Below are 26,752 nucleotides of genomic sequence, written 5' to 3'. Positions count from 1 at the left end.
GCAGTTTAGGGAGGGTCAGAATCTTGTAGCCTCCAGCTGCATGACTCCTAAACCATAATTTTTAATCTATGGCTGCTGTTAGTTCTATGAGGGCAGTGTAGTCCCCAGGCAAGAAGGAGGTCAGCTTTGGGAAAGGGCTGTTATCTTCTTTGTTTAAACTAAGTTTCTCCCAAAGTTAATTCAGCCTATGCCCAGGAATGAACAAGGACAGCTTGGATGTTAGAAGCAAGATGGAGTGGGTTAAGTCAGATCTCTTTCACTGTCTTAGTCAAAATTTTGCAAAGGCAGGTAAGGAAAAGGAGGCATTATTGCTAGACTTGAGGTAATCAGCAGAGAACCACTCTGGGTTCTTAAGCCCGAGAATTCCTGGACGGATGGCATCACAGCGGGGGCCGTCGGGGATGGACAGGAAGGCGGAGGAGGGGACACCTGGGGACTCCAGCAATGCTCCCTGTTGGTAGGATCCGGCATGGGCCGGTGTGGCATCCAGGCAGATGCGAGGAAACGGGATAAAATGACAACAGCCAAAACCAGAATGTGATAAATTATTTGATAGGGGAAAGGGGGAAAAACTAGCCAAGTATTATTTTAAAACTTTGGAAGGGAAGAACAACCACCTCATACATTCAGGAACTAACTATGGAGAAGGTGGACAGACGCTGGGGTGTCATGAGCCCCACCTCACGAGCTCTTACAGCCAGTGAACTGTGCAGAGAAACTGATGTCTAATCAATAAATTTGCAAAACGCGGAGGAAGGAGACGGGAGAGAGCAGTGCCTAACGGTGAGATAGGAATTAGGGGCGTGGTTAAGGGAAAGCCATAAAATGAATTTGATGTGACAGAGGCCGCAAGGAGAGTTCATTTAGGGGCTTTCCCTTAACCACGGGGTTGGAGGTTGGAAGGGACCGAGCTGAAGGAAAGCAGGAGGAGGACCAGGCGAGAGGGATGGACAGACACAGGAAAGGATGGGAGAGAGTGGGTCCTCAGAGGTCCGCTTTAAGAAAAGGATCTAGGCCAGGTGCAGTGGCTCACACCGGTAATCCCAGAACTTCTGGAGGCTGAGGCAGAGGATCTCTTGAGGCCAGGAGTTTGAGACCAGCCTGGACAACATGGTGAAACCCCATCTCTACAAAAAGTACACAAATTAGCCAGACATGGTGAGCATCTGTAATCCCAGGTGCTCGGGGGCTGAGGTGGAAAGGTCACTTGAGTCTAGGAGGTTCGAGGCTTCCGTGAGCCATGATCATGTCACTGCACTCCAGCCAGAGTAGCAGAGCAAGAACCCGTCTCCAAAAAGAAAAGGAAAAGAAAAATACATAGCAAGACCCTCACAAGAGGGGGCGGCAGCAGCAGGGGCTGATGTGGAAGCATGGGTGGGGTCCAACAGGAGCCCTGGATCCACCCTGTGATTTGGTCCCACGATTCCTGGCAGCGAGCAGAGATTCGAATGGAAACTTCTTACTCGGAGGCAGGCTGGAAAGGGATATTGAATGAGAGACGTAGATGAGACCAGCGGAGGGGCTGGCTTCAATGGCTCCTCTGCTCTTCCTTATAAAGAGAATGGCAAGGTTGCTACCTGAGAGGGGACAAGATGGGAAATGCAGGTTGCAAGGGAGAGCTGTGAGTTCCCACAGGAGACGGCGTCTGCCCAGGAATGGGGAGCATCGGCCACACCTCCTAGATCAGAACTGTGTCCCTTGACCATACCGTTTATCCTGCAAGACACTGATTTTACAGGTGCTAAAAGACCTGAGATGATTTTTATTTCACACTATAGTTGTCTGAAAAAAGCACAAACTACCAGCCTTTAAAATTATCCTTAGTCTAAGTGGTTTTTTGTTGTTGTTGTTGTTGTTGTTGTTGTTGGGTTTTTTGAGACAGAGTTTCACTCCTGCTGCCCAGGCTGGAGGCACGATGTCAGATCACTGCAACCCCTGCCTCCCAGGTTCGCGCGATTCTCCTGTCTCAGCCTCCAGAGTAGCTGGGATTACAGGCACCCGCCACCATGCCCAGCTTATTTTTTTGTATTTTTAGTAGAGATGGGGTTTCACCATGTTAGCCTGGCTGGTCTCAAACTCCTGACCTCAGGTGATCCACCTACCTTGGCCTCCCAAAGTGTTGGGATTACAGGTTGAGCCACCGCGCCCTGCCCCTATTCTAAGGTTTTTGAATTTTCATTACTTACCTAATATTTATGACGTTTCCCCCTGTAGGTAGGAAATGCTTCCCTTTATTTTACTCCTTTTCTTTCCTGCGTAGAGCATCCGTGACTCTTAACTAAATTCTTTCTTTATTGTCAAGAAGGTGTGTCCAACCTTCATGCAATCCTTAATCAAACCTTGGTATTTTTATTTAGTACAACTCAGCAAATATTTATCCAGCCACTGCCCTGTGCCCAGCGCCATGCTGGGGGCTGCAGAATGAGAAGATGCACGATGCACTCTTGCTTCTGTCCCAAGATTGCCGGGCTCAGATCCTGGGCTGGGTTTTTCCTGGCATGCAGAGAGCCGCCTCTTCAGGAGTGATCCAGTTCCCCAGGTTTCAGGACTGCGGCTCCTGAGAAGACACTCTCAGCTGCTCCCTTGCCTGGCACAGGGAATTTAGGAGTCCAGATCCTGTTAGAAATAAAGAGTTAGTTGAATTAAGGGAGACTGTGAAGAGTCCAAGAAAAATATTCTCATCTAGAAAAGAAAGTTATATTCCCACCTCACCCCACACCCCCCCCGCCCCACACACATTTTAGATTTTGAAAATGCAACTAAATGTTTGGCTGTAGGAGTCCTGGAGACTGTACTCTGGGGCCACAGTACCAGCGTACTAGTTCAGGGACATGAAAGGCTGATATGATATTTGGTGTTGTGAGAAGGGAATCAACAGTACCCAGAGGACTTCATCTTCCCCTACTTCAGAAGGACCATGCAGTTATCTGTCACATGGATTCTGCAAGCATTTGTTTCTTATCCCTTTGGGAAAACTTACAACACCCAGAAATGGAAATGAGAAGAAAGCCCCAAGCGTCTCCTCAGCATCTGCTATGTACCCAGCCAGGCGTGGTGGCTCACGCCTGTAATCACTGCATTTTGGGAGGCTGATGTGGGTGGATCACTTGAGCTCAAGAGTTGGACAGCATCTGCTATGCACCAAGCTCTGTAAAAGGTTCTTGCCTAAGATTCTTTTTTTCAATCCTCTCCACCACCCAATGAGATAAGTAGAGATTTTACACATGAAAATACTCAGATTCATAGAGGTGACTATGTCGGCATAAGCAGGTTTGTGTGTGGAGCCAGCACTGGCACTGCAAGCCGTCGCCCCTGTCATGCCCATGTATGCTGCTGTTGCCCCGCACGGTGCACAGGCCACAGTGTCCTCCGAAGCAATCCAGTGAAGGGGCTGCCACTGACAAGGAGAAGTTCGAGAATATGAAGGCACTGAAATCCGGAGAGCCAGCAGAGTAGGCGGAGGATGCTGCCCACCACACGGCCCTAGAAAGCACATGCAGAGATGTTCGGAGCCACACAGCATCAAGGGCCCACCTTCCACCCACCCACCATGGTCAGGCAGCCGTGCTGTGTGCCCAGCACTCCACGGGAATGGGAGGTACAGGTGGGAGTGTGGCATATCTACACCCCGGAGGTGCAGCTGGGCTGGCGGGAGGGTGGAGGCCTCACGGGCACATGAAGATAAGACCAGAGTTATTTTAAAGGCATGTGCAAAGTCTATGGAAACTTGTTTGGAGCAACTTTCAGGGAGATTAAAGAACAAATTACTCCAAGAGCAGAAATGAAATGCAAATAAATTATTAAACATTGAGCAAAAGCTCGGGTGCTAGAGGACAGCTTCAGGGGGAGCTGGTACATCCCGAACCTTTGCCACACGCAGTTCCAGTATCTACCCAGGACCCACGAACGTCCCAATGAGCCATTTTCTGAGTCTTGAGGCCCAGCATGGGAATGTCATTCCTGTAACAGTTACGTAACCCAAAAGCATCCACCGAGGTCTGGCTTCCCCAGGATGCTCCAGAAGCCCTGGGACTTCAATGTCTGCTCTTTCCCTGGACTCAGTCATCTCATGGGCAGAGAGCAGGGGACCCAGGGTGCACCCGCATTCCCCACGCAGCCTCAGCTCACTGTTGCTAGGTCCAGCTTCAGAATCAGCTTGGAACAGATGGAGAGCAGCAGAAGTGAACCCCTGAAGCAGGTGGGCAGGAGGCACAAGCCCAGGAAATAATGGGCATGTGCTTTCCAGGGCCCTGTGGTGTGGGGTAGCACATGCCCCTCCCACAGGAACGCTGCCACTCCCACGGGGACACTGGCTGCCCCTCCCATGGGAACACTGCACCTCCACTCCGGCCATCTGAGGCCAAGAGAAATTTAGAGCAACGCTTCCAGATCATCATATTTTTCCAGAAAACAAAAAAACACAGAAATCCAGGTTTTGAGATAAAGCCTTGAGATTTTTAGATGTTAGCCCAATTTGTTCAACACTGAGAACCCGATAGAACAGTTCTGTGGCTGGGTATGAGCCTCTGGCTGTGAGACCGTTCAGGTGCCCCCAGTCCTAAAATTCTGATTCTTTGAATTTTCTCCCAGAGCTTCCTGGCAAGATAAAATAATGGTGAAGTCATAAACACATTCAAGTTTAGAAGATCATATTTTAAAATGAAAATAAGGATTTATTATCTTGTTTTTACACTCAGGACTGAAACAACATCTATTTTACCACCAACAATAAAAATAGATTCTCCAAGGGCACCTGACTTCACGTTTCCTCTGGAGTTCTGGAAGGGGTGCCTTCCTGCCCAGACATTCCTTGATGTAAAAGAAGATATCATGCTGTGACTGGAAATGCAACCATTACACCCGAAAGAGACTTCAGCTCATCAGGTGTCAGCTCTTAGCGTGAACAATAAAGCTTCACGGTAGCCCCGTGTTTCGTGGTCACCACCACCTGCACAGCAGCTGACCACCCACTTGGCCGGAGATGAGGCCTCCAAAGTGAAGTGAGGCCTCTCTGTCCCTGGCCCGTAGCACTTCCCCGAAAGTTCTTCTCGTGGGTGTTTTTGGGCTTCTCTGCTGGTATCGTATGTGACATAACTTGGGTGACTCGTTTTTCATGGATTTAGAACTGCTCGGTCATCCATTTTTGAATACAATCAAATGTAAATTATTTTGTGAAAGCATCACCACTGCCTCGATTCCCCTGTCAACATCTTCAAAGCCTTTGAGGCTCGGTTCAGGATTGGTTACGTTTCAAATGTTCCATTAGGTTCCTGGCTCAAACGTGGATTTGAGGAAGCCCTTCTTGGGCCAGGCAATCCCAGGACTTTCCCAGAGCAAATTCCCTGTGGCTGTCTTTGAAGCTGTGAAGGCTCCTTGCCGCGTTTAAGTTCCCTTTCTGACTTCCGGCTTAACGTTGAATGATCCCGTGCAGCCTGACCAGCATTCCATTGACGCGGCATCCCCACCATCTGTGTAGAAATAGAGGCATAGGTATCCTCTGGCTGCCTGTGGAGTGGATATTTCTTTGAAACTTTTTATTTGTATTGTAAGAATTTTTTAAAAACTATAATAAAATTATTAACAATGTAGCTGACCAAGAGATGCATTAGTCCATTGTAATTAGTTTATCCCTTCACTCATTTAACTGAAATTTACAGGCGTCTTACCGGGGCCAGGCACTTTTCTATCAGGATGTCCACCTGCCTGACAGATAGGATCCTATATTTTGACAACTTGCTTTTCCTGTATTCAAAAGGCTAGTGGCTGAGTGCACTTCGTATGGCTGTCTTCCCACCTCTGTTGGGTCCAGCTCCCAGCTGTGCGCTCCCACAGCACACACAGATCTGGGGGAGAGGCTGGGGGCACCCACTGAGGCGCAGGCTGGCGTGGTGTCCTCAGTGCCATGCTCGAATTAGTGCTGTCCCGGGTGGTGGCACTCTCACAAGTTGGTTCTGTCAAGATGATGGAGCTCCCCTCTAGGGAGCCTATTACAGGACATCTTTATTGCAACCTGTCATCATTTTGATTGCTCTTTTGTTAGGATTTGTAGCATGATTTTTAAAGTGTTTGTCTCAAACTAGGCATAGAAGTCTATTAAGCATTCAAACGATGCCATTTAGAAGGATTTATTTTTAGGGTTTCATGATAGTACGTGTGCTGCTGTATCACTTGAGTTTTATCGTCTCCAGCCATTAGAGAAAGCCTGCAGCCTACATTTCCCAAGACTGTGTTGATTTCAACTATCCTATGTATGCCAGGACATTTCCCAAATGTCCTAGAAGTCCCAGTAATTTGGCCTTAAAGCTGTATCTCACAGACTGCTTCTTGCCCTAAGAAACAGTATAAACATTATTTGGCAGGCTCCGTATCTGTAACTATTCTTTTGAAGGCATGGCCACCAGGCTCAAGCCACTCCCTGTCCGTGGAGAGGCATGCCCAGAACCTCCCAGTGGTGGGAAGGAGTCTTCCAGAGGTTCCTCCAGGCCAAAGCAAGAGCACAGCCACGCATAGGTTTCTAACACCTGCTGTATGTTTCCCTCACTTGTAGCTGAATATCAGTTCCCAACTGGTGCCCTCCAGAACTTCTACCTGAGAAGCGATTAGCAGAGGCTGATCGTTAGTGACTGGAATCAGGAGAAAGACTAAGACATGTTAGAGTCAAAACTCATTTTGATTTTATACACATTTGTAAACCTCTTTAGTACTTTAAGGGAATTCGTAACCAAAGAATGGGGGAGGGATGCTTTTTCTGTTTCAGTTTAGCTCAAGGTCATGTTTTAGAATATCTTCCTAAAACGTTCTTGTATGCCACCTATTTAAAGCTTACTAAATACTCATTGACCAGTTCATAAAACAATTAGCTTTCAAATCTCATTCAAGTGAACCTCAAATATGCTATTTCCAATGTTTTCTTTCATTTTCTAAAAAGTGCTAACCTACAAAATCATCTTGATTTCTGAGTACAGAGGAATAGTTTTACGTTGTCTCACCCTAGAGACTGTGAGGGTCAGCACACAGAGTGGCAGGTACCATGTAAGTATTAGCTGTATCTTCACTTGTTTCGCCAAGATAATTTTTATTTTCTCATTTTAATTTCTCTTGGCTTTGTTGGCATCAACCTTGCCGGACCAAACAGGCACACACATTGTACACAGTGATGGGGTGAAAGGGACAGATCCAGGAATGCGGATCTCTTTCCTCAAGACGATGGCTTCACTAATTGCCATCTGCATCAATAAAAAAATGGAAAGAAGGAAAAGGAAAAATTAGGAGCAGACAAACCAAGCCTCTTTTTCCTGTTTTATATGCCTAATTTTCTCCTTTGTATCCTATGAAGTTGAACAATGGAAATTTAAAAATTATAAACCATGATGTAATGAACTATAAACCTACTTATGTTTTCTAACTCTTTTGTGACCTGATAAAATGCTGTCCTTTCAAAATATGAATATCAGATAATGAATTCCAAATATTAATGTATTTACACTACATTAATTTCACTAAAAAGCAGGAAATATTGTCATAGTTTGGAAAACAATTTTTAATTGTTGTCATTCTCCATTCAAACATTTTTCAAGGATGACTAGAAAATATGTTCTGATTCTTGCTAATCTTCATAGATGTATTTTTAGGAGCCCAAATTTGCTGGAGTCCAAATTGAGACGTGGAGGTATTTTCTATGACATAGGGTTGTAAAAGGCTGACCAGCTCCCAGCTGCCTTGGAGAGAGTAATTCCTGGGAAGAAGTGCTCTTGGGAAAACACCTGGATATGGCTAGACGTGCACAACTGCACTGCCTTCTGCCAGGACTTCCAGTTTCTCTTCAACATTCCTTCCCCAAGCCTTCCTTACCCCTCACAGAGGCTAGGACTGACCTCTGGCTCCTGCCCTCCCTCCCATCTCCTCTTCTTGATGGTGCTGACAAGCAAAGAATTGACCAAGCGAATTGAGCAGCAGGAGCTGAAAGGCAGGGTCCGGCTGGCTGGCAAAATGGAAACTGCTTCCTGGATAGTGGAGGAGTGACTGTGGCAGGGAGGGAGGCCTGGAGCTCAGGTTTGGTGTCGAAGTGGAAGCCGCCTGCAATCCAAGCCCCCATGCCTGTTCCTGCAAGAGAACTCTGTGGGGTGGGGAGATCAGGTCCCTGCGGCTAGAGACTCGGGCTGGGGGGACCTTGCTGGTCTCTGGCAGGCCTGGGACCCAAAGTGAACCCGTCATGGATTCACAGTTGTGGCCTGATGTGGTACTTGACATCAGAAAGCAGCAGATGAGGACTCCAAGGAATTTTACTGAATTTGTGAAATTTTCATGCATTTAAAATATTAGTTCTTAGCCAGGTACCATGGCTCACACCAGGGATCCCAGAACTTTGGAAGTCGGAGGCAATAGGATCACTTGAGTCCAGGAGTTCAAGACCAGCCTGGGGAACATAGTGAAACCCTGGCTCTACAAATAATTGAAAAGATTAGCCAGGCATGGTGGCACACGCCTGCAGTCCAGCCACTGTGGAAGTGGAATCCAAGGCTGCAGCGAGCTATGATTGTGCCACTGTACTCCAGCCTGGGTGACAAAGTGATACCCTGTCCCTAAATATAGGTATCAAATATATATACATTATAATCTCTTCACTGAGGCTCAACTTGAGGAAAGCATCCCTTTTATTGGAAGGAAGAGAAGGAAGATCATAGTAATAAAATAAATCCTGAGTCCAAATGTAAAGTTTTCATATTAGGAAATAATTCACCTGCTCTCGCTTCATGAATCCCTCCTGAAAGCTTTATTGCCTGAAAATAGATTCCTTAAATTCAAGACTTTTCTTTACACATAAAACATTTTAAATCTGCTTAGAAAACATCCTTATTTTAAAAATAAATATTAGACTTCAAAATAAAAGAACTACTGCTTAGGTGGAGTTTTACGGGTGATTTTCTAAATGTAAATTACTGGAGAGGTAATCAGAAACCCAAGCAGTGATAACTGAGGTGAACTTTCTCCAGTTCCAAGGAAAATCAGAGCTGATGTCTTAGAAAACCCTACTGAGTTGTTCACGGGTTCACTAAGTGAAGCTCGCACTTCCGGCCCTGGGACCACCAGAAGAATGAATTCAAATGAACAGTTTAAACACCTGAGGCTGCCAATGACAGTCGCCAGGGGTGGGCAGGCCCTGGGTGGAAGCAAGCCCAAGCGTTCTTTTCAGGAGGGTAGGAGAGACGGGAAGGGCAGAATGGCGGGGCTGGGGAGTCCTGAAGCAACACATTGCGAGAGCGCTGGCAAGGGCCAGCTGCCTTAGGACCACACACCATCAGGTGCACGCATTAGAAAATGAAAACCTCCTGGCATTTCAGACTATGCGTTTTATGCTTTCTGCTTAATCTGAACCTTGCTGGTAGTTGGCACTTATTAAACAGCTATGTAAATGTAAAATTTAAAACAGTTTTTGAAACTCTTCAGATTTGGGTTTCATTGGCTGAAAGGGAAAGAAAGGGGAGCCCCCATCTGTTCAGCGTCTGCTCCATGTGGGGTGCTGTGCTCGGCATCTTTCATAAATTATCTCCTGTAATGCTCATAGCAAGGGGCCTTGTTCAGCAGAGGAAAACACACTGCAGAGCCACCGTAATCCAAACAGCATTCACGCTGGAAGAAACCAACAGAGGAGGGAACAGAGAGTCTGATCATAGACCCAACTGTGGTAGGAATTTCACATTCGGCAAGAGAAATATTTTAGTGTAGGGAGGGAATATGATTTATTTAATAACTGATTAGTAGAAAAACTGCTATCTGACTGGAAAAAAAATAAGGTTGCCTCTATATGCATAAAAAATACTGAAAGGATGAAGAATTTAATTATAAAAATAAAACAATTCTTATCCTTATCCAACCATGTGAGCAGTTAACTGATAAGGCCAAGTTTTTCGATTTAATGCCCACAAAGGAAAACTAGCTTTACTGCAGTTTTGCTCACAGGTTCTTCCCTAAACTACAGCCAGAGAAATCATAAATGCGGGTTTATTCACGAGATGCTGGATAAGGGTAAGCAAGCCAGGTGATCGCTGAGTGTGGCTGGCCCCTGTTCTGCTAGAAGCTTTGAGAAGTCTGTGCCCTCCTGAAGGGAGCTCATAGCCAAGCTCAGAGTGTGTCTCTCCCACCTCAGCCCCAGCTTTGTCTCTCCTGGAACACACTGGTCTCTCCAAGCCTTCGGGTCTTTGCACATCCTGTTCCCACTGTGAGGAACACGCTCACCACAGTTTTTCTTTTTAACCTGAAACATTCAATTTTTATATGTGTGTGTGTGTATATATGTATACACATATATACACACACACAATATATATATACACACACACATATAAACTTTAAGTTCTCGGGTACATGTGCACAACATGCAGGTTTGTTACATACGTATACATGTGCCATGTTGGTGTGCCGCACCCATTAACTTGTCATTTACATTAGATATTTCTCTTAATGCTGTCCCTACCCGCTCCCCACACCCCATGACAGGCCCTGGTGTGTGATGTTCCCCACCCTGTATCCAACTGTTCTCATTGTTCAATTCCCACCTATGAGTGAGAACATGTGATGTTTGGTTTTCTGTCCTTGCGATAGTTTGCTCAAAATGATGGTTTCCAGCTTCATCCATGTCCCTACAAAGGACGTGAACTCATCCTTCTTTATGGCTGCATAGTATTCCATGGTGTATATGTGCCACATTTTCTTAACCCAGTCTATCATTGATGGATATTTGGGTTGGTTCCAAGTCTTTGCTATTGTGAATAGTGCGGCATTAAATATACGTGTGCATGGTCTTTATAGTAGCAAGATTTATAATCCTTTGGGTATTTACCCAGTAATGGGATGGCTGGGTCAAATGGTATTTCTAGTTCTAGATCCTTAAGGAATCAACACACTGTCTTCCACAATGGTTGAACTAGTTTACACTCCCACCAACAGTGTAAAAGTGTTCCTATTTCTCCACATCCTCTCCAGCATCTGTTTTTTCCTGACTTTTTAATGATCGCCATTTTAACTGGTGTGAGATGGTATCTCATTGTGGTTTTGATTTGCATTTCTCTGATGGCCAGTGATGATGAGCATTTTTTCATGTGTCTGTTGGTCGCATAAATGTCTTCTTTGAGAAGTGTCTCTTCGTACACTTTTTGATGGGGTTGTTTGATTTTTTCTTGTAAATTTGTTTAAGTTCTTTGTAGATTCTGGATATTAGCCCTTTGCCAGATGGGTAGATTGCAAAAATTTTCTCCCATTCTGTAGGTTGCCTGTTCACTCTGATGGTAGTTTCTTTTGCTGTGCAGAAGCTCTTTAGTTTAATTAGATCCCATTTTTCTATTTTGGCTTTTGTTGCCATTTCTTTTGGTGTTTTAGTCATGAAGTCCTTGCCCATGCTTATGTCCTGAATGGTATCGCCTAGGTTAGGCCTAACATTTAAGTCTTTAATCCATCTTGAATTAATTTTTGTATAAAATGTAAGGAAGGGATGCAGTTTCAGCTTTCTACATATAGTTAGCCAGTTTTCCCAGCACCATTTATTAAATAGGGATTCCTTTCCCCATTTCTTCTTTTTTTTTTTTTTTTTTGAGACGGAGTCTCGCTCTGTCGCCCAGGCTGGAGTGCAGTGGCGCGATCTCAGCTCACTGCAAGCTCCGCCTCCCGGGTTCCCGCCATTCTCCTGCCTCAGCCTCCCGAGTAGCTGGGACTACAGGCGCCCACAACCGCGCCCGGCTAATTTTTTGTATTTTTTTTAGTAGAGACGGGGTTTCACCGTGGTCTCGATCTCCTGACCTTGTGATCCGCCCGCCTCGGCCCCCAAAGTGCTGGGATTACAGGCGTGAGCCACCGCGCCCGGCCTCATTTCTTCTTTTTGTCAGGTTTGTCAAAGATCAGATGGTTGTAGATGTGTGGTATTATTTCTGAGGCCTCTGGTCTGTTCCATTGGTCTGTATCTCTGTTTTGGTACCAGTACGATGCTGTGTTGGTTACTGTAGCCTTGTAGTACAGTTTGAAGTCAGGTAGCATGATGCCTCCAGCTTTGTTCTTTTTGCTTAGGATTGTCTTGGCAATGCGGGCTCTTTTTGGTTCCATGTGAACTTTAAAGTAGTTTTTTTCCAATTCTGTTAAGAAAGTCATTGGTAGCTTGATGGGGATGGCATAGAATCTTAAATTACCTTGGGCAGTATGGCCATGTTCATGATATTGATTCTTCCTATCCATGAGCATGGAATGTTCTTCCATTTGTTTGTGTCCTCTTATTTCATTGAGCAGTGGTTTGTAGTTCTCCTTGAAGAGGTCCTTCACATCGCTTGTAATCTGGATTCCTAGGTATTTTATTCTCTTTGAAGCAGTTGTGAATGGGAGTTCACTCATGGTTTGGCTCTCTGTTTTTCTGTTATTGGTGTGTAAGAATGCTTGTGATTTTTGCACATTGATTTTGTATTCTGAGACTTCACTGAAGTTGCTTATAAGCTTAAGGAGAGTTTGGGCTGAGACGATGGGGTTTTCTAAATATACAATCGTGTCATCTGCAAACAGGGACAATTTGACTTTCTCTTTTCCTAATTGAATACCCTTTATTTCTTTCTCTTGCCTGATTGCCCTGGCCAGAACTTCCAACACTATGTTGAATAGGAGTGGTGAGTGAGGGCATCCCTGTCTTATGCCAGTTTTCAAAGGGAATGCTTCCAGTTTTTGCCCATTCAGTATGATATTGGCTGTGGGTTTGTCATAAATAGCTCTTATTGTTTTGAGATACGTCACATCAACACCTAGTTTATTGAGAACTTTTAGCATGAAGTGCTGTTGAATTTTGTCAAAGGCCTTTTCTGCATCTGTTGAGATAATCATGTGGTTTTTGTCTTTGGTTCTGTTTATGTGATGGATCATGTTTATTGATTTGAGTATGTGGTGGATAAGCTTTGTAACATGCTGCTGGATTCGGTTTGCCAGTATTTTATTGAGGATTTCACATCGATGTTCATCAGGGATATTGGTCTAAAATTCTCTTTTTTTGTTGTGTCTCTGCCAGGCTGTGGTATCAGGATGATGCTGGCCTCATAAAATGAGTTAGAGAAAAGGATTCCATCTTTGTTATTATTTGGAATAGTTTCGGAAGGAATGGTACCAGCTCCTCTTTGTACCTCTGACATTTGTACCTCTGATTCAGCTGTGAATCTGTCTGGTCCTGGCCTTTTTTTGGTTGGTAGGCTATTAATTATTGCCTCAATTTCAGAGCCTGTTATTGGTCTATTCAGGGATTCAACTTCATCCAGGAGCTGGTTTTTTGAAAAGATCAATAGATAGACTGCTAGCAAGACTAATAAAGAAGAAAAGAGAGAAGAATCAAATAGATGCAATAAAAAATGATAAAGGGGATATCACCACCGATTCCATAGAAATACAAACTACCATCAGAGAATACTATAAATACTTCTATGCAAATAAACTAGAAAATCTAGAAGAAATGGATAAATTCCTGGACACATACACCCTCCCAAGACTAAACCAGAATGAAACATCCAATTAACCTTTAAAATTCAGCCCAAATATCAGTTTCTCCAGGAAATTTCTCTTTCTTCTTCCTAATCCTCGTCCGATGGAATGATGGAATGGAATCCATGGAATCCAATGGAAGCCTCATCCAAGCTTCCACCACAGCCCCTGGAGAATGTTTCTCAACGTGTAGGCCTTCATTAAACGTTTTAATTCAATTTTGAATTCTTTAAAGAATACGATTTTACCCCATTATCTCTGCATCCCCAGTCCTGTGACAAGGGCGGGGGACCCTGGAAAACGCCTTTTCTCATGGATGTGAATGGCCTGTGACAAGGGCGGGGGACCCCGGGAAACACCGTTTCTCGTGGATGTGAATGGCGTTTTCGCCATCACTTTAGGCTTCTTGACTCTTAGTTCATCTCTGCCTCATGTCACTTTGGCCCTACATCCCTTTGCTAGAATTTTCTGGTGTTTTGAAGTATTTTCATGTTGAATAGCAATTTCAGAGCATCAATGTGTTACTCGGGGTGCTATTTATTTAAATGTCAAATCCACGTAATGTGGCCACAGTCAGAGTTTCATATCCCAGGCATATCTTCAAGTCATAGGAAAGGACAGAAAACCCAAAAGCTGCCTGATAAGCCATTGTGTTGTGTGAATTCTTCCATCAGAAAGCTTTTTAAACCCATTTCTTTCTTTCCCAGACAACTATGTTCCCGAATTGACTGATGATGGGACTAAGCCACAGATGCTGTTGAGGCCACTGCCCAAGCCCTTTCTTCTTAGGCGACTGCTGGTCTCCTCCCAGCTTGCTCCCAACTGCACTGCCTGCCCCCTCCATGCCCTCTCTCAAGCTGCCACTAACTTGTTTTTTCCTAAAACATATTTGCAACTCGTCCTCCCCATGCTCAGGAAAGGCCAGCAGCTGTCTATTCAGCTGGACCAGCGGGGCCTCCCGGGACATCCCTTCCACCTCTGCACACGGCCCTGGCTCAGGCCTGTCGTTTGCGCCATCCAGTGTTGTCTTTCCAACATTCCACCTCAGGCACCTCCTTGACCTGCAGCATTCCCAGCAAATGGACTCATTCATTCATTCATTCATTCATTCACTCAATAACTGGATATCAAGCCTCTAGATACAAGTCATAGAGACAGTCTCTTTTCCTTCCTTTCACACCTACACAAACAATTCTCATGGATCACAGCTTTCCCCGAGCATCTTTCCTCGGCTTCCACTTTCCATTGGCTCCTCCTTTGCTGAAGTTTTTGTTTTGATGTTAAATCTGGCACATCGTTATATCTGTTCATAGATATAGCCCATTAAGAGATTTTTAAGCTAATTAAATGAGCTTATGTTTGTATTATATGTATGTTTTTATCCCGTGATACCATAATACTTAGCCAAAGTATTCATCAATAAATAGCTGCTGGTTAGTTGATATAAACATTAAATCAGGCACTGTCCATATGGACTTCTGATGCCGTTCGTATTGTATCTGTTGAGTCGTGCCTTGCTAGTGCTGTAGTTTATTTTAGCGGCAGGTCTACCCTGTTCTTTTCTGGAGTGTGCATCGAATAGCGCCACAGGCATCTAATGGGTCGTCTTCACTCAGTTCCAATGTTCTTCCTCTAAACCATGGAGGAAGTGGCTGTGGTGTACCCTGTGAGCCGGTGTAGAGGCCGTTCAGTGGGGCTCTGGCCAGCTTCTACTGCTTGTCTCTTCTTAACTCCCCGTCGGCTTGAGTAGAGTTCTTCTGCTCTCCAGTTTGCCATGTGCAGACACTTGACGTACTGTGGGAATATTTGCTGAACTAATGTACTCACATGTATTTGCCATGCAACAGCATGCTCCTGAGGCTTAGAGGGAGCATAGGCAGATATGTGATTTTTTGGTTCCTACTCCAAAACCTTCTACTCAAATGATCTTGGTTTTAACTCAGGTGGTCTGAATTTTAGTTTTCTTGTGTATTAAATAGGTGTAATAAAAATACTTTCCTTACAAAATTGTTGTGAAGATCCCACAAAGTAATATAAAAGCATCTGTAATGTCTCAAGTATAAGATGTGTTAGTTCCTATGAGTGGAAGGTCTAGATGCCTCAAAAGAAACCTAGCAATTGAGATAAATGTGGAGGATAGTTGCATTCCAGGAACTAAACAATATCCTCGTGGTAAAACATGTTCTTCCACTATACCTACAGCCTCTTGTCTTAACCGCTTAATCAGATTAAACCTTTCAGTTACAAGGAGAATCTAAATATTATATACATATAAAATATGCATGTGTATATATAAATATAATGTATATGTTATATATAATGTTTATATAATATTTAGATTCTTATAACTGAAAGGTTTATATATATACACACAAAATATATGTTATATATAAATATATGTTTTATATATACATAAGATATATAAAAATACATATATATAATATATATATTTACCTTCTTGTAAACCTAATGGCTGTTATATTCTTGGTACAAATTACAACTCAGAAGCACACAGATATGCCTCCATCAAATTCTTGAAAAGAGAGTAAATAGATGGTACTTCAAGATTCATCAAAATTTACCCCATTATAGAGGGCAAGGGCCTCCTGACTCAATGTTCCCTACATTGAATCCCTCTGTTTATAATTGTTTGAATAATACATTTAGATTGCCTGACCCCGGTCTTACCCACCCCCTGCCCTTGTAGAGGGCTTCCCTTCACGGAATGAAACAGGATTAAAGCCTCATCAATAGAATGCCAGGGAGAGCGAGCCACCCCTACAGGGCTGGCCAGCACAGGCCGGATAAGCACATTGACTGCTGCTAATCTATCCCCAGATGGAGGTGGACACCGAGGAGAAGCGGCATCGCACGCGGTCCAAAGGGGTTCGAGGTACGTCCGCGCTTCCCTGCCTCCTGAGGCCAGCTCAGGGTCACCTTCGTCCTGCGGAACCGAGGTCGATTCACTCTGACCCCACTTTCATGCCACCCTTTTGGTAATTTTCTGTGGAAGAGGGGTGCTTGTGATGGATGGTAAATTGTTATCTATTTCCATCTCTCTGCAGTTCCCGTGGAACCAGCCATACAAGAGCTGTTCAGGTTAGTGCCATGTGGGTAAAATGCATCCCCATTCGCAGTTTGGAAAATTCACGCCTTCTAATGGGCACACTGCACTTTCGAGCTCATGGGTGGCCTGCTCACACCCCGCTGCACTGATGAAATTTATTCCCCCAAGACTTGCTCGTAAAAAGCCTCCCTGAATTGCCCCCTCCTTTGGATTGTGTGATTTCTCTCCTCTGTCCGGGCCGCCCTCCTCTCTGCTGCCACGGAAGCTTTCCGTCTCACCCGCCTGCCTGCGGCACCGTGTAATCCGTTCTTTCCTGTTGCAGCTGTCCCACCCCTGGCTGTGACGGCAGTGGTCATGTCAGTGGCAAATATGCAAGACACAGAAGGTAATGCCTGCATTTTTTTTCCACAATGTGCTGCCTAAAGTGACTTATTTGGGGACCTCGTCCTAATGATGAAATGTGTGGGCAGGTGTTGCTGGAAAGCAATACACGTTACGCTTGCTTTCTCTTCTCTCACTGGAACTCAGTCTTTGTCTCTTGAAGGGGTTCTGGGTTAAACATAAGCCGTTCTATCTCGTGGGCAGAATAGGTGACCTTCCTTAGGATGACACAAATTCAGGCCAGCCTTAAACTCATTTCCCATCTGCATCTGTGGTGCTCAGCACATGGCCCCCTGAGAGCCTCCCACTGCTTACCGAGGAGCCCTGTTTCTCCTTCCTCACTTCCTCATTCTGGGAGCGGCAGGATGGTAAACAATGAACGGTCAATTAAAATGTGACCTTCTGACCTCTCTGTAGACTCCATTTCCACCATTTAACGAGGTTCATCCTGGGAAACTAAGCCCATTCTTACATCTGGACGGCTGCAGGGTGAGGTCAGGTCAAGTGAAGGTCAGGGCAGATCAAGCTTGCAAGACTTGGGGACTGCAGTGATTACATTTATCTTGTAAATACTGGCATTTCAGGTGTGCGGCAGGGATGGGTGTGGAAAACCTTTAGAAACTAAGGGGGAAGGTGATGATTTTGCTCAAAATGGATCATGACAGAATTATATGTTACATGCCCGTGGCTGACTTTCAGGTACACATCAGTCCTTTAGATGTTTTTCTGGTAAGCGTTTTTTTCCCCATGCTATTCATGAAGACGTGTCTTTCAATAGAAAGGTTTCAAGTATGATGAGGTAAAAGAGTTCACAGGCTAAAATATGTTTTTAGCTTTACTTTTACAAATTGGGTTGCAAAGACCAAGGTCATTCCAGCCTCACAAACCCTCCGTGAGCAGACCCAGGTCACAAAACTGATTCTAAAGCAGGTGCATCTGCAGCATATCTGGGAGGCCTCCCCTCACGGCCTTGCATTTCGTTTCCTTGTTAGTGAAACATTATGAGTGACATCAAGCAATTATTTTGATTGTTCTTTAGTAAAATCAAAAGAAAAATTACAAACTACTCCCAAATCCCCATGCTAGCATTTGTGGAGGCAGGAGTGTCTAATGAGCGCCCCTCATTAAACGATTGTCTGACTTCTCTGTTACAAACCAAAGGAATTGTGGGCTATGTTTCAGATAATTTTGCAATTTCAATGATTAAATTTAGTCAATTATATTATGATTGTTATTGTATAAAATAGTAAATTATTGAATTACATAATTGAAATAAGTAAAGTATTATTTTATGAAGAAATATATATGTCAGCACTTAATCTAAAAGTCTAAAACACTGCATTGTTTATGTTTTCAAAAGAAGTTAGTCACCGATGAGAAAAATTCGTTTTCCCCTAATCATCTGTTCATTAGTCAGTAGTTAAACTTTATCACACTGTTATATAAAAATTAAATTTGGCAAAAATAAAACTAGCCAGGCAAGGTGGCGGGCACCTGTAGTCCCAGCTACTCAGCAGGCTGAGGCAGGAGAACCTGGGAGGTGGAGCTTGCAGTGAGCCGAGATCCGGCCACTGCACTCCAGCCTGGGTGACAGAGCGAGACTCCGTCTCAAAAAAAAAAAAAAAAAAAAAAAATTAAATTTGGCTAAAAAGTTTTTAAAAATTTTTTATTCTAATTTTTATGTGTACATAATAGGTGTATATACTTAGGGGGTATATGAGCTATTTTGATACAGGCAAACAATGTGAAGTAATCACATCATGAAAGATGGAATCTTCATCCCTTCCAGCATTTATCCTTTGTGTTACAAACAATTCAAATATCCTCTTTTACTTATTTTTAAATGTACAATTATAAAAAGTTGTAAAGAGGTGTGAGCTACATTTAATTTTATAGCCATCATTTTGCAGGAAAAATCATGATGTTTCCAAATAATTTGAAACATTCCTATCCTTAACCAAGGTGCATTCCACTGCAAAATGAATGGATGTGTCCCATGTAATATGTGTATGGATCTGTTCCTGAGACCTCTTTCCCTGCTTAAGAAATGCTCCCTAGAGTTTGATTTGAAAACAAGTTGGGCTTTGTCTTCTTCCGGAGACTTGCCGCTGACTCATTAGTACAGAAGCGCCTGAGCCATAGAGGAACCATTAGTTGGGATGATAGGGAGGAGTCACGGAAATGCTCCGGCCAGGAGCTCTTTCCAGTAAATTTTTGTTTAATTTTTTAAAAGTCATCATTTTTGCCATGACTCATGTGGTATGTAATTATTAGAACACCAAGTATTTTAATACACGCAGTTATCTAGGAGATCTAATGTGGTAGAGTTGAAAAAGAACTATTTCCCGGTTCCTTGGCCCGATGCTGGCTTTCACTGCATCACTAATAGACCAGGAGCTCTGGACAACTTACGTAAGGTCTACGGCCTTCAGTTTCCTCCATTCTAAAGTAAGAGACTGGCAGACTTTATTATGTAAAACCGGTGCAAAAATGTTGCCTGTAATCCCAGCACTTTGGAAGGCTGAGGCGGGTGGATCACGAGGTCAGGAGATTGAGACCGTCCTAGCTAACACTGTGAAACCCCGTCTCTACTAAAACTAGAAAAAAGTAGCTGGGCGTGGTGGCGGGCGCCTGTAGTCCCAGCTGCTGGGGAGGCTGAGGCAGGAGAATGCCGTGAACACGGGAGGCGGTGCTTGCAGTGAGCCGAGATCACGCCACTGCACTCCAGCCTGGGCGACACAGTGAGACTCCATCTCAAAAAAAAAAAAAAAGAAAAGAAATGTTGTCACTGTGTGAGCCTTCTATTGAGAGGAATCTCAGCATTTTCTAAGCCTTATTGTTTGATGTCTATGTATTATCACTTTTAATTAAAGGATAAAATTTTAATTTCTTAAACTTAAAAAGTGTCCCTTGATAAATTAGGTAAGACTCATGGATATGTTAACATCTATGACTATTGCTATTTTAAATTTGGAAGTTTTCTGTTATATCTGCCTTTTTTTTTGAGACAGAGTCTCGCTCTGTTGCGCAGGCTGGAGTGTGGCGGCGCCATCTTGGCTCACTGCAACCTCTGTCTGCTGGGGTCCAGCAATTTTCATGCCTCAGCCTCCTGAATAGCTGGGATTACAGTCTCCTGCCACCACACCCAGATAATTTTTTCATTTTTAGTACAGACAAGGTTTCACCACATTGGCCAGGCTGGTCTTGAACTCCTGATTTCCGGTGATCCGCCCACCTCAGCCTTCGAAAGTGCTGGGATTATAGGCGTGAGCCACACCTGGCCCTGGCATTGCTTTTTTACTAGTTTTGAAAGATTTACTGACTACAAAAGCTACCCCTTCCCAACAGCTATTCTTGCCCGTTCCTGCCGGCATACCCTCCGTGAACACAGCAGTGATGCTCACATTTGCTGTCAGGTTCCTGGTGGGAATAGGACATCAGGCTTTTTCCAAATAGGACAAAAGAGTAGAAGCCTCCGTTTTGGTTCTGATGAAATCACATGTCTTTTTTTGGTCTTTTAACAATGAATGTTTCCAATGAATGTGTTTATGTTAAGGCTACAAGTTCATTTTGCTCATACAGGGCATCAGCAATAGCCAAGTAAAAAGCTTGTATTTCAGTACTTCGAGGTGTTGAAGTATTGGAACTTGCCAAAAACAACTTGAGGTAGATGTGGGGCATCAGCAACGTAAAAAATCAGTTTTTCCTTTTTAGGAAAGGAATACCAAGTAATAAAATGGTGCCAGCCATTCAGGGTTTTTTAGTTTAGTTTTTGTTTTGTTTTGAGACAGAGACTCACTCTGTCATTCAGGCTGGAGTACAGTGACACAATCTAAGCTCACTGAAACCTCTGCCTCCCAGGTTCAAGTGATTCTCCTGCCTCAGCCTCCCAAGTAGCTGGGATCACAGGTGTGCGCCCCCATGCCCAGCTAATTTTTGTATTTTTAGCAGAGGTGGGGTTTTACCATGTTGGCCAGGGTGCTCTCGAACTCCTGGCCTCAAGTGATCCACCTCCCTCAGCCTCCCAAAGTGGTGGGATCACAGGCACATGCCACTATGGCTGACTCATTTTTATATTTTTAGTAGAGATGGAGTTTCACCATGTTGGCCAGGATGGTCTCGAACTCTTGACTTGAAGTGATCTGCCCACCTCGGCCTCGAAAATTGCTGGGATTACAGGTGTGAGCCACCACGCCCAGCCTGCCATTTAGTCTTTAAGTTTCAATGTAGAAGATTTTTAAGGAAATTAAATGTTTCTCACAATTGTAGTTTACAATTACTGCTTTGTAGGACAGATGCTGTGGCAGTTTCTGGGGGCCATGCATCACCCTCTCTGCCACAGCTGCAGGATCTGATGTGGGTCTCAGAAAGCTGTGGAATCTGGTGGTGGGATCTGGCGGTCTCTGCTTGGTTAGCCCCTCCTCAGTGGTGTGCTGGGTCTCTTTGAAAGCGGCTGGAGTGGATTTTGTGTGTGTGTGTGATGGTTGTATAGTTGTTGGCTTGTACGATATTGAGAATAGAGGAGAATCAACCAGTGCTTAATACCTGGGAAAGAAAATAATTTTAAAAAGGAGTGCATGATTTAAAACTCTGGTTAAAATTTTTTGGTAGCAGTAAGGTTATAATATTTATTTTATTGGATGTTCTACATTAATTTCCAAATCATGTCTTTGAACAAAAGATAATCTCTATAGTTATTTACTGGTGTTAATAGTTTATAAAGAATTTGAAATAACTGATAAGCCTATGTACAAACTACACAGGTAAACCTTAAATCAAAATATAAATTTGAAACATAAGGAAATGATCACCGAATTTTACTGAAAACCCAGGATACATCGGGGGTCTTAATGTGGTGTTACATTTTGTTCTGGGTCTCTTGGCTACCAAGGCACCAACTGAGAAAGGCGAAGGACAGAGTTCCAGGACCTGATCAAAGCAGTCAGCTCCTTAGAGACACGGACACTCTTGGCACCGAAGGAAAAATGTTTCAATGTCCACACGTTGCCCAGCAGGGATCCAAGCTCAGTCAACATTTTTGGACCCTGAGTCATCAGGGACAGGCCTCCTAGGAAGCTAACAAATATGACACATATTTATCTTCAGAAACGTCATTATTGGCCAGACACCTGAATTGGCCTTTTGCTTTTCCCAACTGAGGTTTTTGTGTTACGATATTAGCATATAAATATGACAAAAACACGGTGAATTTTATAAGCAGGGCTGGAAGTAATTCTTACATTGCCAGGGAACGTGCTCACGTGGTCTTTTCTGCGCACGGTCACCTGTTTCTGTGCCCATTGTTAGATGGCTACGCACGTGGCTCAGTCCATTCAGCTGCTCCGAGCACCTCCATGTTCCCCACACCACACTCAGAGGTGGCTGGGGGCACAGGTGCCTCAAACCTGGTGTCCGACCCGCAAGCTCACAAAGCAAACCTCAGTCATCCTAAGTGAGTTTCCCAAGATTTAGTTTCCGTCCCCAAGATCAAGGGAGAGTAATTCCCTGTGTTACAGTCTTCAAATTGTGCAAGCCAGCCTGTGTGGCCTCCAGGCATTTGAAACATGGAAGACAGAAGCTGTCCCAATGTACCATCCGCTATTGTTTTGTGGATAGATGGTAGGAAAACAATGGCCCTACTAAGAACTCACCAACCTTGACACTGGGGAAGCTGCTGCATATTCTTATCCTCACCCGGGCAGCAGTTTGCTGGCTGGGAAGGCCCTGTGGAGATAGGTAGGGTGAATCTGCCCAAAGTGTATGGTTTGAGCAACGCTGCATTGGTGTGGGAGGCCTGGGGAGCTGCACCTGCTGCTACTGAGCTCATCGCTTTATGCGGACGCCTGAGCAGGGGAAGCATCGCAGGGCTAGGCCTGGAGGCTCAGCATTTCCTGGTGGCATCCTCACACCAAAGCCTGCTATCTCCTGAAGTGCAGGGACATGTTGAAAGAAACCACACCTTCCTCTCTGTCTGTGTAGGTGATTGTTTAGTGGGACTCAAGTACCTGCTAAAGAGACGTTGTTATTCATCCAGATTATTTCATGAACTGATGCTGGTATTCCAGCTAAAATATCACATGTCAACATATCTGCAATAATCTATTTTTGAACATTTGACTAAGATGAAAAATTCTAGTGCCTTATATTCATCTTTTTTTTTTTTTTTGGCTTTCCATATTGATATAAAATGCTGTTTGTGTTAAAAACAAAGTGCAACTTGGTGGTTAGAATGGAATCTATCTATAGAAACAAAATTTAATCATCAAAATACTGGTCAACTTGCTGTTCTGAAATCCCTTTTCCTAAAATTTCCCAATAAAAATTAAAAATAGGAATAATCAAAATTTGTTAATATTTATTACAGATTAATATTAACTGATTACAGAAATTTGAATTTTAGCCTTCCTTGCGACAATGATACACATGCTAAGACATTTAGAATGAATTGGACACACTTATTTCCAAATGGTGATTTTTGTGTAAGTGCCAACGCACCAGAGAGAGAGAGGAAATTCCTAGGAAGGCCTCATTCTTCACACGTCTGTTTTGTGATCCCTCTGGATTTATTTCTGAAATTTAATGGATTTTATTCCCATTTAGCCTTCACTGGACTGTTTTAATTATTTGTTTGTTGAACTTAGGGTTCCGACCCTGCAATTTAGCGTCAGAGTCTTTGTACACTCAACAAACACCCAAAAGTTAGGTGACGGGTATTGGTAGTACGTTCCAATCCTTCCCAATGTCGGGTACACTGAGTCAGATCATTTCATTTGAAACTTAAAAATTAAAATCTTCAAGTGATAGCTTTTCCTTTTCATTAGAACGTGACTGGGGTCCCTCTGGCTTGTGGCGCACACCCTCACTCAGACTCCCCTCTCCACTCCTCACGCCTCTTGCCTGCCGGTGTGAGTGCCGTGGCACAGCGTGGTGAATAATTGCCTGTCTTCACAGGAGGCTGTTCTGGAGCTAAAGTCGAGGGCTTGCTTCCTGATGTATGCACGCCTCATTTGGAGTCTGCCAACAGCCTAGGGGCTGTATTATTCATGCCTTGACAGAGAGCACTCACTAAAAGCCCTGGAACAGAGCCAGGTGCTGGCTAAGAGATGTGGAGCACTGCAACTTGCAACTGAGAGGAGCATCTATAATCCAAAAATAAATAAAAAAAGAAGAAACAGAGAGGGAGACGCGAGAAAAATAGGAATTCCTATGTCTCCCCTTTACCGGTTTCACATAGATAGAAATTTCATTTGCATTAAAATAAAATATCCTAAAAATAATTGCATTTTTTTTCTAACCACGCTTGAAAGTTTAACACAATTTTCCACATTTAATTGCAAAGCTGATTTTAATTAGTGAGGCCCTGCATGTGAAAAATGAAGATCCACTTGAGTGCGTGGAATACATTGCAGTGTCTGCTGAATGCTCTAATTAACGTGCGGCTGCTGTACAACGGGGTGCACTGTGGGATGTTTATGAAAAATTCTGTGCACGCAGCCTCCAAACCAGGCTATCTGCTTTACTCTATGAATCCGTGAGAATGAATAGCTCTCCTTCGTTCTTTATGAGACATCATTGTGTACGCCTCACACCGCCCCCCGCCCCGACTTAAGCTTTATGCACGCCCGTCCTTTTACTGTTCGTCACTGATATCATAAATCAGAAGGTAGGGCATGCATATCTTAACATTAGTTTGATAACATGGCACAGTTGCACATGGAGCAAAGATTTTAAGATCTAAGGGCTTACTTGGGTAAAGAAGAGAATCAAACAGGTGACGTTCAGGCTTGCCGTTGCTCAGAGACCTGAGTACCCACAAGATTTGCAGGCACAAAATTCAGGCCTCCTCTTCTGGTTTTTGTTTCGTTTTGTTTTGTTTTTTGAGACGGAGTCTCGCTCTGTCGCCCAGGCTGGAGTGCAATGGCGTGATCTCAGCTCACTGCAACCTCCGCCTCCCAGATTCAAACAATTCTCCTGCCTCAGCCTCCCAAGTAGCTGGGACTACAGGTGCCCGCCACCACACCCGGCTAATTTTTGTGTTTCTAGTAGAGACAGGGTTTCACCGCGTTGGCCAGGTTGGTCTCAAACTCGTGACCTCAGGTGATCCGCCTGCCTCAGCCTCCCAAAGTGCTGGGATTACAGGCATGAGCCACCGCACCCGGCCCAAAGCCGCCTCTTTTCGATGGTGGTTGCAGTCCAGCTTTATTGTTGCATTAAGTCCTCTGTGTACAGAATGAACACCTGGTCATCATCCTAAAGAAAGTAGTTTGCCTGGTGCCTGCCTACAGTGCGTCAGCCCCAGGAGACACACCTCTGGGGCATGGCCTGTGTTGTATTGTGAATGCAACATGATTAATTCGGTGGATTTAATACATGCAAAGCATGTAATGCATCTTAGAGCATGATTTTATTTATTTTAATTTTTTTAAAGGGACAGAGTCTCACCCTGTCCCCCAGGCTGGAGTGCAGTGGCCTGATCAGAGCTCACTGCAGCCTAGAACTCCTGGGTTCAAGTGACCCTCCCACCTCAGCCTCTCAGAGTGCTGGGCTTACAGCGTATTTTTGATGTTTGGTAAAAGGAGATATATTTTTTAAATAATTCCAATTCAAGGAGAAGGCACGAGTTATTTTCAGATAACGCACTGAAAACAATAAGTATGCTGATGGGCAATCTGTAATGTGTATGACCTGTATTGGTCAAGCCTAGATTTCACAATGATAATCTTGTTCTGATTTCTTGAACTAATAATTAAAAATATATACAATTTGGGCACTTACAAACATCAACAGAATACACAGCAGAAATTCACATGCAGTACAACTGTTATCTGAGGTTTACCCACCAAAACACCACAGTTCAGTTCTCACCATCCTCATCCATGTGGGGGTTCTAGAAAATGCAGGGCAGACACTATGGAGATCTTGAAGTGTGGAGAGGAGTCCTGATGTGACAGTGGTCCAGCTGTGCAACTCCCAGCAGCCACAGAGCACAACCACAGAGCCCCCGGGAACCCTGAGCCAGCCCTTCACCCTGTGTGCCTGGAGCCTCTGCCGACCACAGGATGTCCCTCTCATGGATACCATGAGTTCCTTGGTGGAGATCTCTGTCCAGTACACTCAGGGGTGTGCGCCCCACTCGTTAGAGAAGCAAGGATGGCTGGCGAGATGGGGGCCGGGGCTGTAAGTGTGGGAGTCCTCTCACCACACCCGTCTAAGCTGGCTCAGAAGACTATCCTGGGTACAGTGAGGGCCAGAATCTGCACTCACGGGGAATACTTCTGGAGTAGCCAGGTTCATGAGCATTGCTGGGACCCGGCTCTTCAAGTCCCTGTCTGGGGCTGTCCACCTGCTCTTATTACCAGTGTCACTCACAGGCACAGCTTGAGGAGAGCGGGCAGTAATCATGAAGACGCTGCTGAGGTCCAGCTCTGGGAAGTGGATGTTTCTTTTGTCCGCTCTGACCTGCCCCAGTGAGAACAGTGTTTTCAGGGTTAGACCCCAAAATAGGACTGAAATGCCAATTTCCATATTCTCTTCCTGCCAAAATTAGTAAAGATTTAGAGGAAACAAACAATCCCTTGGTCATAAGATTGCTTCAATAAGGTACTGGTGTTTTCATCTGAAAGACTCTGTGTGACTTAGGATGCTGCGGGCTGCAGTACCTGGAAACCCACCTCAAACTGGTCTAAACACCGAATCATTATCTTACCTGAACTGGGCGTTGAGAGGAAGTGCTGAGGATGACTTAACTCAGGCCTTCCGCTGCATTCTCCTACACCTCCTACCATGTTCACCTCTGTCATGGGAGAA

The 26,752-nt window shown here is 44.4% G+C and overlaps 1 protein-coding gene across 15 annotated transcripts in view; it reads left to right on the top strand.

Annotated features, from left to right (window-relative positions):
• Positions 1–26,752, top strand: part of MYT1L (myelin transcription factor 1 like) — a 226,461-nt gene that overhangs the window by 22,410 nt on the left and 177,299 nt on the right. For 14 of the 15 annotated variants that reach the window (XM_009183612.4, XM_017947247.3, XM_017947241.3 and 11 more), the window contains 3 exons: positions 16,336–16,390; positions 16,563–16,596; positions 16,887–16,949. In XM_009183612.4, the coding sequence (XP_009181876.1) occupies positions 16,336–16,390; positions 16,563–16,596; positions 16,887–16,949 (152 nt within the window). The remainder of the gene's footprint in view (positions 1–16,335; positions 16,391–16,562; positions 16,597–16,886; positions 16,950–26,752) is intronic. The other variant, XM_009183618.4, reaches the window with a different exon arrangement.

The sequence above is a fragment of the Papio anubis genome, chromosome 14 (genome assembly GCF_008728515.1).
Source record: "Papio anubis isolate 15944 chromosome 14, Panubis1.0, whole genome shotgun sequence".
NCBI lineage: Eukaryota > Metazoa > Chordata > Mammalia > Primates > Cercopithecidae > Papio > Papio anubis.
This window is presented reverse-complemented; position numbering and strand designations above follow the sequence as displayed.